General features: G+C 63.0%; 1 protein-coding gene across 1 annotated transcript; it reads left to right on the plus strand.

The window, feature by feature from the left end:
* Window positions 1-7,306: 7,306 nt before the first annotated feature.
* On the plus strand, window positions 7,307-16,561 carry LOC149431128 (cytoplasmic dynein 1 light intermediate chain 2-like; the record flags this gene model as incomplete). The annotated part of the gene is made up of 3 exons (XM_089665883.1): window positions 7,307-7,407; window positions 14,001-14,074; window positions 16,445-16,561. Coding segments are annotated over exons 1-3 (259 nt in total), but the record flags the coding sequence as incomplete, so codon positions are not given.
* Between the last annotated feature and the right edge of the window lie 450 nt (window positions 16,562-17,011).

Consider the following 17,011-nt stretch of genomic DNA (forward strand, 5'->3'; position numbering starts at 1 on the left):
CCCTCGGTACTGCCACGGTCAGACGGGTCGGCCATGATGCCCTCGGTACCTCCACGGTCAGACGGGTCGGCCATGATGCCCTCGGTACCTCCACGGTCAGACGGGTCGGCCATGATGCCCTCGGTACCTCCATGCAGCTTTGGGTCCAGCAAGTTGTGTGTTTCAGGCGATCGATGATCCTTTCAGGAACGATTCCATTGTATATATTCTGTATCTCACATTCTCCTTCATTATTCGCTGATCTGAAGGGATTTCCTCCTATGTGGTCCATTCATTACTATGTCAGCTCAGCTGATTGGTTCGATTTCCCAGGAGGCCGTTCCCCGAATATCGAATATTGTTCCTGATTAGATCTGCAGCACATGGATGGAGTCCCTCTATAGGAGGAGACGCAGCGCCACCTCCAGGATGATTGAGGTCACTGCAGACATGATGAAACCAAGTGACCCCCCCCACCCGACCATGGATGGAGGAATGAAGGGTCAGTGAACCACCTCCTGATCTGGTGTGGGGACCGTCTGCCCAGAGCTGCCCATACACGCCACAATCTCATACAACCATCCAACTTTTATTTCTAAATTTTCTTCAAAATCACAAAACCATCACAGACATGAAATGGTCGTTTTCATCGACCACAAGCGGAGAAGATGGCGGTCACCATCCAAAGGGGCACAAAAATCTGCTTTGGGTGAAACGTTTTTCCTCATTTTGGTTCAAATAATAAAGTGCAACAAAGATGCTAATTTATTTCCCGGTTTTGACTTCACAACCAATCGTAGCGGCAGATTGCCTCGTGTGTGGAAGATCCTCGTCATTGGATTGGCAGTTCCCAGAGGCTGGAAAGTTGTTACAATTGTCCAGTGTAAGGCGAGCTTAAAGGGGAACTCCACTTTTGCTGAGAAGAACCCCTCCCCCCTCCTGGGGGATCTCTGTACATCACAGGGATTGTAACACTTTGTAGCAGATTCCGACCTTCTGTTATCCTGAAGAAATATCTGTTTCCTGTGCAGAGTGAATGGGAGGGACTCTGCTGCACCTGCAGGGCTCTGAGGAAAGCGGCGGGGTCTGCATCCCTTTAGATGGGATTCCCCTTTGGGATTATCTCACCAAGTATTATTATACAGGATTTATGGCGCCAACAGTCTGCTCAGCGCTGTACAATCCCAGCCAATACACTTCAATACAAGAGGGTTAGTAGGGCCCTAAAAAAGACATTTTTGTTGCAGGGGATGCCAAAAATCTGACTTATATCCTAGTGCAGACTTCTGGGAGATCAGTGAGCCAATCACAGAGCAGGAAATGACATATCTGGGGGCGGTCCCTATACCATGTGTGTACACAACGCCCCCAGGCGGCCATATTGCATTTTGCAGTAAATGGCAGCGGCTGCCGATTGGAAGGAAAGTCACGTTGGGATTGGCCGATCATATACACAATATTATGTATTTTTATTTGCTGATTATTGTTCTCCTAGGAAGGTGGAGTTACCCTTTAAGGCACAAAAACCAAACGTAAATATTTTCTATAATAGCCACAAAGGATACAAATCCTCTCTCTGCGCCAAATGCCTTTGAAAACCCAGATATTACCTTGTAAAAGTAGCAGTGATGTCATCAATGGGCTGTACATAGATTGCGCAGAGAATAGAGCTGTGGGAGGGTCCCAGCAGGCTCCACCCACCACAGGAAACTATAGAAGGGGTGGAGACAAGACCAGCCTCCCCGCACAAGCATAGAACAGAGCTGTGGGAGGGGCCCAGCTGGCTCCACCCACTACAAAAAACTACAGGAGGGGGCAGAGACAAGACCAGTCCCCCCTGCACAAGGAGAGAACAGAGCTGTGGGAGGGGCCCAGCAGACTCCACCCACTACAGAAGGGGCAGAGAAGACCAGTCCCTCTGCAAAGCAGAGAACAGATATGTGGGAGGGGCCTAGCAAGCTCCACCCACCTCTGAAAACTACAGGAGGGGCGGAGACAAGACCAGTCCCCCTGCACAAAGGGGAGAGAAGAGAGCTGTGGGAGGGGCCAAGCTGGCTCCACCCACCATAGAAAACTACAGAAGGGGTGGAGACCAGACCAGTCCCCCTGCACAAGCAGAAAGGTCCGCAGTGGGCAGTCTTTATTCCAGGAAGTCTCACCCTGGATGACGGATCTGGGAGAAGATTCCGGAAGGAGTCACATGACCGATGGATTCATTATCCCGGAGTTCAGATGTAAACAGGGTGGGGGAGGAGTTGAGGGGAGGAGGGGAGGGGTTCAGGGAAGGGGTTCAGAGAAGGGGGGGAGGAGTTCAGGGAAGGAGGGGAGGAGTTGAGGGGAGGGGTTCAGGGAAGGAGGGGAGGGGGATTAAATAGAGTTATGGATATAATTTACCCCCCCATCCCCCACTGACCCCACCCTGGTGAATGGGGGTGGTAGTTCTATCCTGAACTCAGCGGCTAGACTCATCCACCTCACCAACCGCTCCGCTTCTGCCACCCCCCTCTGCCAATCCCTCCACTGGCCTCCACTCAGTGTCCTCCACCCCCCTCTGCCAATCCCTCCACTGGCCTCCATTCAGTGTCCTCCACCCCCCTCTGCCAATCCCTCCACTCAGTGTCCTCCACCCCCCTCTGCCAATCCCTCCACTGGCCTCCACTCAGTGTCCTCCGCCCCTGTCTGCCAATCCCTTCACTGGCCGCCACTCAGTGTCCTCCACCCCCCTCTGCCAATCCCTCCACTGGCCTCCACTCAGTGTCCACCACCCCTCTCTGCCAATCCCTCCACTGGCCTCCACTCAGTGTCCTCCACCCCCTCTCTGCCAATCCCTCCACTGGCCTCCATCCAGTGTCCTCCTCCCCTCTCTGCCAATCCCTCCACTGGCCTCCATCCAGTGTCCTCCGCCCCTCTCTGCCAATCCCTCCACTGGCCTCCATCCAGTGTCCTCCGCCCCTCTCTGCCAATCCCTCCACTGGCCTCCATTCAGTGTCCTCCGCCCCTCTCTGCCAATCCCTCCACTGACCTCCATTCAGTGTCCTCCGCCCCTCTCTGCCAATCCCTCCACTGGCCTCCATCCAGTGTCCTCCTCCCCTCTCTGCCAATCCCTCCACTCAGTGTCCTCCGCCTCTCTCTGCCAATCCCTCCACTGGCCTCCATCCAGCGTCCTCTGCCCCTCTCTGCCAATCCCTCCACTGGCCTCCATCCAGTGTCCTCCGCCCCTCTCTGCCAATCCCTCCACTGGCCTCCATCCAGTGTCCTCCCCTCTCTGCCAATCCCTCCACTGGCCTCTATCCAGTGTCCTCCGCCCCTCTCTGCCAATCCCTCCACTGGCCTCCACTCAGTGTCCTCCACCCCTCTCTGCCAATCCCTCCACTTGCCTCCATCCAGTGTCCTCCGCCCCTCTCTGCCAATCCCTCCACTGGCCTCCATCCAGTGTCCTCCGCCCCTCTCTGCCAATCCCTCCACTGGCCTCCACTCAGTGTCCTCCACCCCCTCTCTGCCAATCCCTCCACTGGCCTCCATCCAGTGTCCTCCTCCCCTCTCTGCCAATCCCTCCACTGGCCTCCATCCAGTGTCCTCCGCCCCTCTCTGCCAATCCCTCCACTGGCCTCCATCCAGTGTCCTCCGCCCCTCTCTGCCAATCCCTCCACTGGCCTCCATTCAGTGTCCTCCGCCCCTCTCTGCCAATCCCTCCACTGACCTCCATTCAGTGTCCTCCGCCCCTCTCTGCCAATCCCTCCACTGGCCTCCATCCAGTGTCCTCCTCCCCTCTCTGCCAATCCCTCCACTCAGTGTCCTCCGCCTCTCTCTGCCAATCCCTCCACTGGCCTCCATCCAGCGTCCTCTGCCCCTCTCTGCCAATCCCTCCACTGGCCTCCATCCAGTGTCCTCCGCCCCTCTCTGCCAATCCCTCCACTGGCCTCCATCCAGTGTCCTCCCCTCTCTGCCAATCCCTCCACTGGCCTCTATCCAGTGTCCTCCGCCCCTCTCTGCCAATCCCTCCACTGGCCTCCACTCAGTGTCCTCCACCCCTCTCTGCCAATCCCTCCACTTGCCTCCATCCAGTGTCCTCCGCCCCTCTCTGCCAATCCCTCCACTGGCCTCCATCCAGTGTCCTCCGCCCCTCTCTGCCAATCCCTCCACTGGCCTCCATCCAGTGTCCTCCGCCCCTCTCTGCCAATCCCTCCACTGGCCTCCATCCAGTGTCCTCCGCCCCTCTCTGCCAATCCCTCCACTGGCCTCCACTCAGTGTCCTCCGCCCCTCTCTGCCAATCCCTCCACTGGCCTCCATCCAGTGTCCTCCGCCCCTCTCTGCCAATCCCTCCACTGGCCTCCATCCAGTGTCCTCCGCCCCTCTCTGCCAATCCCTCCACTGGCCTCCATCCAGTGTCCTCCGCCCCTCTCTGCCAATCCCTCCACTGGCCTCCATTCAGTGTCCTCCGCCCCTCTCTGCCAATCCCTCCACTGGCCTCCACTCAGTGTCCTGGGCCCCCCTCTGCCAATCCCTCCACTGGCCTCCATTCAGTGTCCTCCGCCCCTCTCTGCCAATCCCTCCACTGGCCTCCATCCAGTGTCCTCCGCCCCTCTCTGCCAATCCCTCCACTGGCCTCCATCCAGTGTCCTCCGCCCCTCTCTGCCAATCCCTCCACTGGCCTCCATTCAGTGTCCTCCACCCCTCTCTGCCAATCCCTCCACTGGCCTCCATCCAGTGTCCTCCGCCCCTCTCTGCCAATCCCTCCACTGGCCTCCATCCAGTGTCCTCCGCCCCTCTCTGCCAATCCCTCCACTGGCCTCCATTCAGTGTCCTCCACCCCTCTCTGCTAATCCCTCCACTGGCTCCCGATTGGACAACGCATCAAATTTAAACTGCTAACTCTGACATACAAAGCCATTCATAACTCCGCCCCAAACTACCTCACCAACCTGATACCCAAATACCACCCAACCCGTAATCTTCCCTCCTCCTCTCTAGTTCCCTGGTCTCCTCCTCCCACACCCGACTGCAGGACTTCTCCAGAACCTCCCCCATCCTCTGGAACTTCCTACCCCAATCCATCAGACTGTCACCTACCCTCCTCACCTTCAGGCGCACCCTGAAAACCCACCTCTTCAGGGAAGCCTACCCCACCCTCACCTAACAGCCGACCTCCTCCACTCCTCCTACCACTCCATCCCCCACAGCCACTTCCTCCTGTACCACTATCCCCTCCCTCCTAGATTGTAAACTCCCAGGATCAGCCCCTCCCTCCTAGATTGTCAGCTCCCAGGATCAGCCCCTCCCTCCTAGATTGTAAGCTCCAAGGATCAGCCCCTCCCTCCTACATTGTAAACTCCCAGGATCAGCCCCTCCCTCCTAGATTGTAAGCTCCCAGGATCAGGGCCCTCCCTCTTAGATTGTAAACTCCCAGGATCAGGGCCCTCCCTCTTAGATTGTAAGCTCCCAGGATCAGGCCCTCCCTCCTAGATTGTAAGCTCCCAGAATCAGCCCCTCCCTCCTAGTTTGTAAACTCCCAGGATCAGCCCCTCCCTCCTAGATTGTCAGCTCCCAGGATCAGCCCCTCCCTCCTAGATTGTAAACTCCCAGAATCAGCCCCTCCCTCCTAGATTGTAAACTCCCAGGATCAGCCCCTCCCTCCTAGATTGTCAGCTCCTAGGATCAGGCCCTCCCTCCTAGATTGTCAACTCCCAGGATCAGGGCCCTCCCTCCTAGATTGTAACCTCCCAGGATCAGCCCCTCCTCCTAGATTGTAAGCTCCCAGGATCAGTCCCTCCTCCTAGATTGTAAGCTCCCAGGATCAGGCCCTCCCTCCTAGATTGTCAGCTCCCAGGATCAGCCCCTCCCTCCTAGATTGTCAGCTCCCAGGATCAGGGCCCTCCCTCCTAGATTGTCAGCTCCCAGGATCAGGGCCCTCCCTCCTAGATTGTAACCTCCCAGGATCAGGCCCCTCCCTCCTAGATTGTAAGCTCCCAGGATCAGTCCCTCCTCCTAGATTGTAAACTCCCAGGATCAGGGCCCTCCCTCCTAGATTGTAAACTCCCAGGATCAGGGCCCTCCCTCCTAGATTGTAACCTCCCAGGATCAGGCCCCTCCCTCCTAGATTGTAAACTCCCAGGATCAGACCCTCCCTCCTAGATTGTAAACTCCCAGGATCAGCCCCTCCCTCCTAGATTGTAAACTCCCAGAATCAGCCCCTCCCTCTTAGATTGTAAGCTCCCAGGATCAGCCCCTCCCTCCTAGATTGTCAGCTCCCAGGATCAGCCCCTCCCTCCTAGATTGTAAGCTCCCAGGATCAGCCCTTCCCTCCTAGATTGTAAGCTCCCAGGATCAGCCCCTCCCTCCTAGATTGTAAACTCCCAGGATCAGCCCCTCCCTCCTAGATTGTAAACTCCCAGGATCAGCCCCTCCCTCCTAGATTGTAAACTCCCGGGATCAGCCCCTCCCTCCTAGATTGTAAGCTCCCAGGATCAGCCCCTCCCTCCTAGATTGTAAGCTCCCGGCATCAGTCCCTCCCTCTTAGATTGTAAATTCCCAGAATCAGCCCCTCCCTCTTAGATTGTAAGCTCCCGTGATCAGCCCCTCCCTCCTAGATTGTCAGCTCCCAGGATCAGCCCCTCCCTCCTAGATTGTCAGCTCCCGGGATCAGCCCCTCCCTCCTAGATTGTAAACTCCCAAGGATCAGCCCCTCCCTCCTAGATTGTCAGCTCCCGGGATCAGCCCCTCCCTCCCTAGATTGTCAGCTCCCAGGATCAGGGCCCTCGCCCCCCTCGTGTATTGTATTGTTACTGTCTTGTCTCATGTTCTATCCCCCCCCCCACTATAATGTACAGCGCTGAGCAAACCTTCTGCCGCCATATAAATCCTCTATAATAATAATATTCGCAGACATAGGGGCGGAGTCACAGTGGGAGGCGACATTCTGGGTGGAGTTACACTTTAATTTGCACCTACAGAAAGTGTTTTGATAAAGTTACTTGTGATTGAACACTGGCCTGCTTCCCGCTCAGGCTGCCTCATGGGGTCCCGGAAGTTGAATCACCAACAAAACCCCCCAAATAGAAGTGACATCAGCCAATGGCAGGGGCGAGGTCTGACCGGGCAGTACGGACGTCTGGCCAGCACAGTGAGTGCAGGCTCAGGGCGTATCCATGACCTCACCCGCCGCAGGCCCCCAGACACCTTAGCTGTCCTCCTCGCTGCCTGACTGAGGAGGAGAGAGACTTCTGACTTCTACATATCATTACTGGCGGAGAAAGGCCTCTCCGTTATCCTTTTGTTGTCCGGCACTTCCCAGGACAGTCCGTAGCCGGGGCCCTTGGGAGCCCCGGGGAGGTCATTCTTTGTGGTGGCCGCAGTGGCAAGATGGCGGCGGAGAGGAAGCTGCTGGATGCTGAGGGAGCGGGAGAGGAGGACGAAGGGCAGAGCCTGTGGTGAGGAGGGGGATGGGGGACACTGGGGCCCCCCGGATAGTAGAGCCTGATGGGGGGGTCTGACGGCCTGTGTGTACAGAGAGAGGACATCACCCCAGTGACAGGAGAGAACCCCTCCCATCCCCCCCGTGACAGGAGAGACCCCCTCCCATCCCCCCCGTGACAGGAGAGACCCCCTCCCATCCCCCCGTGACAGGAGAGACCCCCTCCCATCCCCCCCGTGACAGGAGAGACCCCCTCCCACCCCCCCCGTGACAGGAGAGACCCCCTCCCATCCCCCCGTGACAGGAGAGACCCCCTCCCATCCCCCCCGTGACAGGAGAGACCCCCTCCCATCCCCCCCGTGACAGTAGAGACCCCCTCCCATCCCCCCCTTGACAGGAGAGACCCTCTCCCATCCCCCCGTGACAGGAGAGACCCTCTCCCATCCCCCCGTGACAGGAGAGACCCCCTCCCATTCCCCCCGTGACAGGAGAGACCCCCTCCCATCCCCCCCGTGACAGGAGAGACCCCCTCCCATCCCCCCCGTGACAGGAGAGACCCCCCCCGTGACAGGAGAGACCCCCTCCCATCCCCCCCGTGACAGGAGAGACCCCCTCCCATCCCCCCCGTGACAGGAGAGACCCCCTCCCATCCCCCCCGTGACAGGAGAGACCCCCTCCCATCCCCCCGTGACAGGAGAGACCCCCTCCCATCCCCCCCGTGACAGGAGAGACCCCCTCCCATCCCCCCATGACAGTAGAGACCCCCCCCGTGACAGGAGAGACCCCCTCCCATCCCCCCGTGACAGGAGAGACCCCCTCCCATCCCCCCCGTGACAGGAGAGACCCCCTCCCATCCCCCCCGTGACAGGAGAGACCCCCTCCCATCCCCCCCCGTGACAGGAGAGACCCCCTCCCATCCCCCCCCGTGACAGGAGAGACCCCCTCCCATCCCCCCCGTGACAGGAGAGACCCCCTCCCATCCCCCCCCGTGACAGGAGAGACCCCCTCCCATCCCCCCCCGTGACAGGAGAGACCCCCTCCCATCCCCCCCCGTGACAGGAGAGACCCCCTCCCATCCCCCCCGTGACAGGAGAGACCCCCTCCCATCCCCCCCCGTGACAGGAGAGACCCCCTCCCGTCCCCCCCCGTGACAGGAGAGACCCCCTCCCGTCCCCCCCCCGTGACAGGAGAGACCCCCTCCCGTCCCCCCCCCCCCCGTGACAGGAGAGACCCCCCCGTGACAGGAGAGACCCCCTCCCATCCCCCCCCGTGACAGGAGAGACCCCCTCCCATCCCCCCCCGTGACAGGAGAGACCCCCTCCCGTCCCCCCCCCCCCCGTGACAGGAGAGACCCCCTCCCGTCCCCCCCCCCCGTGACAGGAGAGACCCCCTCCCGTCCCCCCCCCCCCGTGACAGGAGAGACCCCCTCCCGTCCCCCCCCCGTGACAGGAGAGACCCCCTCCCGTCCCCCCCCCGTGACAGGAGAGACCCCCTCCCGTCCCCCCCCCGTGACAGGAGAGACCCCCTCCCGTCCCCCCCCGTGACAGGAGAGACCCCCTCCCCCCCCCCCCCCCCGTGACAGGAGAGACCCCCTCCCGTCCCCCCCCCCCCGTGACAGGAGAGACCCCCTCCCATCCCCCCCCGTGACAGTAGAGACCCCCCCGTGACAGGAGAGACCCCCTCCCATCCCCCCCCGTGACAGGAGAGACCCCCTCCCATCCCCCCCCGTGACAGGAGAGACCCCCTCCCATCCCCCCCCGTGACAGGAGAGACCCCCTCCCATCCCCCCCGTGACAGGAGAGACCCCCTCCCCATCCCCCCCGTGACAGGAGAGACCCCCTCCCGTCCCCCCCCCCCGTGACAGGAGAGACCCCCTCCCGTCCCCCCCCCCCCCGTGACAGGAGAGACCCCCTCCCATCCCCCCCGTGACAGTAGAGACCCCCCCCGTGACAGGAGAGACCCCCTCCCATCCCCCCCCGTGACAGGAGAGACCCCCTCCCATCCCCCCCGTGACAGGAGAGACCCCCTCCCATCCCCCCCCGTGACAGGAGAGACCCCCTCCCATCCCCCCCCGTGACAGGAGAGACCCCCTCCCATCCCCCCCCGTGACAGGAGAGACCCCCTCCCATCCCCCCCCCCCCGTGACAGGAGAGACCCCCTCCCGTCCCCCCCCCCCCGTGACAGGAGAGACCCCCTCCCGTCCCCCCCCCCCGTGACAGGAGAGACCCCCTCCCGTCCCCCCCCCCCGTGACAGGAGAGACCCCCTCCCGTCCCCCCCCCCGTGACAGGAGAGACCCCCTCCCGTCCCCCCCGTGACAGGAGAGACCCCCTCCCGTCCCCCCCCGTGACAGGAGAGACCCCCTCCCGTCCCCCCCGTGACAGGAGAGACCCCCTCCCGTCCCCCCCCCGTGACAGGAGAGACCCCCTCCCGTCCCCCCCCGTGACAGGAGAGACCCCCTCCCGTCCCCCCCGTGACAGGAGAGAGACCCCTCCCGTCCCCCCCCGTGACAGGAGAGACCCCCTCCCGTCCCCCCCCCGTGACAGGAGAGACCCCCTCCCGTCCCCCCCCCGTGACAGGAGAGACCCCCTCCCGTCCCCCCCCCGTGACAGGAGAGACCCCCTCCCGTCCCCCCCCCCCCCCGTGACAGGAGAGACCCCCTCCCGTCCCCCCCCCCCGTGACAGGAGAGACCCCCTCCCGTCCCCCCCCCCCGTGACAGGAGAGACCCCCTCCCGTCCCCCCCCCCCCGTGACAGGAGAGACCCCCTCCCGTCCCCCCCCCCCCGTGACAGGAGAGACCCCCTCCCGTCCCCCCCCGTGACAGGAGAGACCCCCTCCCGTCCCCCCCCGTGACAGGAGAGACCCCCTCCCGTCCCCCCCCGTGACAGGAGAGACCCCCTCCCGTCCCCCCCCCCGTGACAGGAGAGACCCCCTTCCGTCCCCCCCCCCCCCCGTGACAGGAGAGACCCCCTTCCGTCCCCCCCCCCCCCCGTGACAGGAGAGACCCCCTTCCGTCCCCCCCCGTGACAGGAGAGACCCCCTCCCGTCCCCCCCCCCCCGTGACAGGAGAAACCCCCTTCCGTCCCCCCCCCGTGACAGGAGAGACCCCCTCCCGTCCCCCCCCCCGTGACAGGAGAGACCCCCTCCCGTCCCCCCCCCCCGTGACAGGAGAGACCCCCTCCCGTCCCCCCCGTGACAGGAGAGACCCCCTTCCCTCCCCCCCGTGACAGGAGAGACCCCCTCCCCCCCCCCCCCGTGACAGGAGAGACCCCCTCCCCCCCCCACGTGACAGGAGAGACCCCCTTCCCTCCCCCCCGTGACAGGAGAGACCCCCTTCCCTCCCCCCCCCCGTGCGCTGACGGCTGTCCTGACACTGATGGTATTTACCGGACCCGGGGGGCGGGCTTTATACCCATGTGGTGGGTGGAGCTTCCAGTAAGCTGTGTGAATAGAGTTCTGATAGGTCAGACTACCTCATAATACCTTCCCTCCCCCCCCCCCCCCGTGACAGGAGAGACCCCCTCCCCCCCCCCCCCCGTGACAGGAGAGACCCCCTCCCCCCCCCCCCCCCCGTGACAGGAGAGACCCCCTCCCCCCCCCCCCCGTGACAGGAGAGACCCCCTCCCCCCCCCCCGTGACAGGAGAGACCCCCTCCCGTCCCCCCCCCGTGACAGGAGAGACCCCCCTCCCGTCCCCCCCCCGTGACAGGAGAGACCCCCTCCCGTCCCCCCCCCGTGACAGGAGAGACCCCCTCCCGTCCCCCCCCCGTGACAGGAGAGACCCCCTCCCGTCCCCCCCCCGTGACAGGAGAGACCCCCTCCCGTCCCCCCCCCGTGACAGGAGAGACCCCCTCCCGTCCCCCCCCCCGTGACAGGAGAGACCCCCTCCCGTCCCCCCCCGTGACAGGAGAGTCCCCCTCCCGTCCCCCCCGTGACAGGAGAGACCCCCTTCCGTCCCCCCCCCCCCGTGACAGGAGAGACCCCCTTCCGTCCCCCCCCCGTGACAGGAGAGACCCCCTCCCGTCCCCCCCCGTGACAGGAGAGACCCCCTCCCGTCCCCCCCCCCGTGACAGGAGAGACCCCCTCCCGTCCCCCCCGTGACAGGAGAGACCCCCTTCCCTCCCCCCCGTGACAGGAGAGACCCCCCCCCCCCCCCCCCCCGTGACAGGAGAGACCCCCCCCCCCCCCCCGTGACAGGAGAGACCCCCTCCCCCCCCCCCCGTGACAGGAGAGACCCCCTTCCCTCCCCCCCGTGACAGGAGAGACCCCCTTCCCTCCCCCCCCCCGTGCGCTGACGGCTGTCCTGACACTGATGGTATTTACCGGACCCGGGGGGCGGGCTTTATACCCATGTGGTGGGTGGAGCTTCCAGTAAGCTGTGTGAATAGAGTTCTGATAGGTCAGACTACCTCATAATACCTTCCCTCCCCCCCCCCCCGTGACAGGAGAGACCCCCTCCCCCCCCCCCCCCCCCCGTGACAGGAGAGACCCCCTCCCCCCCCCCCGTGACAGGAGAGACCCCCTCCCCCCCCCCCGTGACAGGAGAGACCCCCTCCCCCCCCCCCCCCCCGTGACAGGAGAGACCCCCTCCCCCCCCCCCCGTGACAGGAGAGACCCCCTCCCGTCCCCCCCCCGTGACAGGAGAGACCCCCTCCCGTCCCCCCCCCCGTGACAGGAGAGACCCCCTCCCGTCCCCCCCCCCGTGACAGGAGAGACCCCCTCCCGTCCCCCCCCCGTGACAGGAGAGGACCCCCTCCCGTCCCCCCCCGTGACAGGAGAGACCCCCTCCCGTCCCCCCCGTGACAGGCCATGCTGAGAGTTGTAGTTGCACAGAAGTCATCCCTCCACCTCGGGGGGGCAGAGCTGTACTCCCCTATAACTGCTGGGATGAGGATTGGAGACTCCATGGAGGAGATGCCTCCCCCCCCCCCCGTGCCGCCCACACCTTGTATGTTTACTCTGATGTGAGGGGGGACTCTGTAAGGGGGGGACTCTGTAAGGGGGGGACTCTTACCGTCCCCCCCCCCCCTGTGTCTGGGGGGGCAGGAATGTGCGCTGACGGCTGTCCTGACACTGATGGTATTTACCGGACCCGGGGGGCGGGCTTTATACCCATGTGGTGGGTGGAGCTTCCAGTAAGCTGTGTGAATAGAGTTCTGATAGGTCAGACTACCTCATAATATGGAGAAAGCTCCGCCTTATAAACATCCATCCCTGGGAGGAGATGATGTCATCAGTCTGCAGGTGGGAGGAGATGATGTCATCGGTCTGCAGGTGGGAGGAGATGATGTCATCGGTCTGCAGGTGGGAGGAGATGATGTCATCAGTCTGCAGGTGGGAGGAGATGATGTCATCGGTCTGCAGGTGGGAGGAGATGATGTCATCGGTCTGCAGGTGGGAGGAGATGATGTCATCGGTCTGCAGGTGGGAGGAGATGATGTCATCGGTCTGCAGGTGGGAGGAGATGATGTCATCGGTCTGCAGGTGGGAGGAGATGATGTCATCGGTCTGCAGGTGGGAGGAGATGATGTCATCAGTCTGCAGGTGGGAGGAGATGATGTCATCGGTCTGCAGGTGGGAGGAGATGATGTCATCGGTCTGCAGGTGGGAGGAGATGATGTCATCGGTCTGCAGGTGGGAGGAGATGATGTCATCGGTCTGCAGGTGGGAGGAGATGATGTCATCGGTCTGCAGGTGGGAGGAGATGATGTCATCGGTCTGCAGGTGGGAGGAGATGATGTCATCGGTCTGCAGGTGGGAGGAGATGATGTCATCGGTCTGCAGGTGGGAGGAGATGGGGAGGCTGGGGCTGATCTGTGTCAGACATTTGTGAACACAGCGGGTGTGGTGAGGGGGACTGCCTGCCTGGAGGGGGACCCCCGTCGCTGCCTGCCTGGAGGGGGACCCCCGTCGCTGCCTGCCTGGAGGGGGACCCCCGCCGCTGCCTGCCTGGAGGGGGACCCCCGCCGCTGCCTGCCTGGAGGGGGACCCCCGCCGCTGCCTGCCTGGAGGGGGACCCCCGTCGCTGCCTGCCCTGTTCTTCTCTGGGAAAGGAATCATTTCTGACCATTTTGTGGTGGGAGTTCCTCCTGCACTGAATTGCAGCATCATGGTACCAGATCACCTCCTCCCCCCACCACTAGAGGGGGCTGTATGTGACAGTATGGAAGAGCCACTCTGAGTGGGGGGAGGGGTCAGCACTTTGAGTGGGGGGGGGGGGGGGGTCTGGCCTGAATGTGACCCCCACACAGGGCTCTGTCCCGGCCCCATTCCATTGACAGCTGGGAGATTCCCCCCCCAACTCAGTGTATACAAAGGGGTTGTGGGGGAGGGGGGTGTAGCGGGGAGTGTAGTTGGGGGAGGGGGGGTGTAGGGGGGGGTGCGGGGGGAGGGGGGTGTAGAGGGGAGTGTAGTTGGGGGAGGGGGGTGTAGGGGGGGGGTGCGGGGGGAGGGGGGGTGTAGAGGGGAGTGTAGTTGGGGGAGGGGGGTGTATGGGGTGGGGGAGGGGGGTAGCGTGAGATGATTACTATCCAGGCCCGGCTCCTCGTGTTGAACCCTCTGGGGCCCCGCAGGCTGTGGTCTCCATGACGATGACGCGTTTCTCTTCCTCAGGTCCTCCATCCTCAGCGATGTCTCCACCACAGCGAGGACGAAGTTGCCGTCCGGGAAGAACATCCTGGTGTTCGGTGAGTAGGGTGGAATATCGGAGTGGGCCAGACAATCCCCCCCCCCCATCTCAGGGTTGGACCCTGACTGTGCTCCAGCGCTGTCACATGGAGGGGGGGAGGGGGTCACATAGTTCGAATTGTCCTGTATATGGTCCCTCAGCCGAGTCTGACGATCGTTGTGGCCGTATATGAAGACTGTGATGTGAATCGATCTGATCGGAATCCTGCGATGTCGCGGCATCTGGCGGTCTGCGGGGGAGAAGCCACGCCCTCATGTGTTCCTGATGCTTTCTCTGGGTAACCCATGGGGGGGCGGGCCGTGGGGGTCATTCTCTGGGTAACTCATGGGCGGGCCGTGGGGGTCATTCTCTGGGTAACCCATGGGCGGGCCGTGGGGTCATTCTCTGGGTAACTCATGGGCGGGCTGTGGGGTCATTCTCTGGGTAACTCATGGGCGGGCTGTGGGGTCATTCTCTGGGTAACTCATGGGCGGGCCGTGGGGTCATTCTCTGGGTAACCCATGGGCGGGCCGTGGGGGTCATTCTCTGGGTAACTCATGGGCGGGCCGTGGGGTCATTCTCTGGGTAACCCATGGGCGGGCCGTGGGGTCATTCTCTGGGTAACTCATGGGCGGGCCGTGGGGGTCATTCCTCTGGGTAACTCATGGGCGGGCCGTGGGGGTCATTCTCTGGGTAACTCATGGGCGGGCCGTGGGGGGGTCATTCTCTGGGTAACTCATGGGCGGGCCGTGGGGGGGGTCATTCTCTGGGTAACTCATGGGCGGGGGCCGTGGGGTCATTCTCTGGGTAACCCATGGGCGGGCCGTGGGGGTCATTCTCTGGGTAACTCATGGGCGGGCCGTGGGGGGTCATTCTCTGGGTAACTCATGGGCGGGCCGTGGGGGTCATTCTCTGGGTAACTCATGGGCGGGGGCCGTGGGGTCATTCTCTGGGTAACCATGGGCGGGGCATGGGCGGGGGCCGTGGGGGTCATTCTCTGGGTAACTCATGGGCGGCCGTGGGGGGGTCATTCTCTGGGTAACTCATGGGCGGGCCGTGGGGGGTCATTCTCTGGGTAACCCATGGGCGGGGGCCGTGGGGTCATTCTCTGGGTAACTCATGGGCGGGCCGTGGGGGGTCATTCTCTGGGTAAGTCATGGGCGGGGGCCGTGGGGTCATTCTCTGGGTAAGTCATGGGCGGGCCGTGGGGGTCATTCTCTGGGTAAGTCATGGGCGGGGGCCGTGGGGTCATTCTCTGGGTAAGTCATGGGCGGGCCGTGGGGGTCATTCTCTGGGTAACTCATGGGCGGGGGCCGTGGGGGTCATTCTCTGGGTAACCCATGGGTGGGGGCCGTGGGGGTCATTCTCTGGGTAACCCATGGGCGGGGGCTGTGGGGTCATTCACTGGGTAACCCATGGGCGGGGGCCGTGGGGTCATTCACTGGGTAACCCATGGGCGGGGGCCGTGGGGTCATTCACTGGGTAACCCATGGGCGGGGGCCGTGGGGTCATTCACTGGGTAACTCATGGGCGGGCCGTGGGGTCATTCACTGGGTAACTCATGGGCGGGCCGTGGGGTCATTCTCTGGGTAACCCATGGGCGGGCCGTGGGGGTCATTCTCTGGGTAACCCATGGGCGGGCCGTGGGGGGGTCATTCTCTGGGTAACTCATGGGCGGGCCGTGGGGTCATTCTCTGGGTAACCCATGGGCGGGCCGTGGGGGTCATTCTCTGGGTAACTCATGGGCGGGCCGTGGGGGGGGTCATTCTCTGGGTAACTCATGGGCGGGCCGTGGGGGGGGGTCATTCTCTGGGTAACTCATGGGCGGGCCGTGGGGGTCATTCTCTGGGTAACTCATGGGCGGGCCGTGGGGGTCATTCTCTGGGTAACTCATGGGCGGGCCGTGGGGGGGTCATTCTCTGGGTAACTCATGGGCGGGCCGTGGGGGGGGTCATTCTCTGGGTAACTCATGGGGGGGCCGTGGGGGGGTCATTCTCTGGGTAACTCATGGGCGGGCCGTGGGGTCACATTGAAGCTGCATTAAACCCAAAACTGAAAATGCCGTCTGTTCCATCTCACTGATCTGTAGACGTGGCGGTTGCTTTCATTTCCTTTTTAGTCTTTTTTCCCCTCTGCTCTCACACGCTACCCGACACGCAGCCCCGGCGCGGACACGCTACCCGACACGCAGCCCCGGCGCGGACACGCTACCCGACACGCAGCCCCGGCGCGGACACGCTACCCGACACGCAGCCCCGGCGCGGACACGCTACCCGACACGCAGCCCCGGCGCGGACACGGAGCCTTCTTTCTGGTCCATGTAGACTGTGCTGACTGTTCCGTGGTGTCGGCTCTCTCTGATCGATTTGCTCCTTTTGTCTCCATCCAGGAGAAGACGCCTCGGGGAAGAGCACACTGATGGCCAAACTCCAAGGAGCCGAGCACAACAAGAAGGGGCGTGGCCTGGAATACCTGTACCTGAGCATTCATGACGAGGACAGAGATGGTGAGCAACTCCAACCACAGCCCGTGATGTGGGGGGCGCGGCCCGTGATGTGGGGGGGTGTGGCCCGTGATGTGGGGGGGGGGGGCGGCCCGGGATGTGGGGGGGGGCGCGGCCCGGGATGTGGGGGGCGACTGACTCGCTGCCCAGAGGAGCCAATAGCTTTACCTTTTGTATCCCCCTCCTGGGATGATGGATGGAGGCGGGCTCTGGGATGATGGATGGAGGCGGGCTCTGGGATGATGGATGGAGGCGGGCTCTGGGATGATGGATGGAGGCGGGCTCTGGGATGAAGGATGGAGGCGGGCTCTGGGATGAAGGATGGAGGCGGGCTCTGGGATGAAGGATGGAGGCGGGCTCTGGGATGAAGGATGGAGGCGGGCTCTGGGATGAAGGATGGAGGCGGGCTCTGGGATGAAGGATGGAGGCGGGCTCTGGGGTGATGGATGGAGG

This window comes from Staurois parvus, unplaced genomic scaffold (assembly GCF_062004578.1).
Source record: "Staurois parvus isolate SC_StPar_1 unplaced genomic scaffold, SC_StPar_1.0 ptg002402l, whole genome shotgun sequence".
Lineage (NCBI taxonomy): Eukaryota > Metazoa > Chordata > Amphibia > Anura > Ranidae > Staurois > Staurois parvus.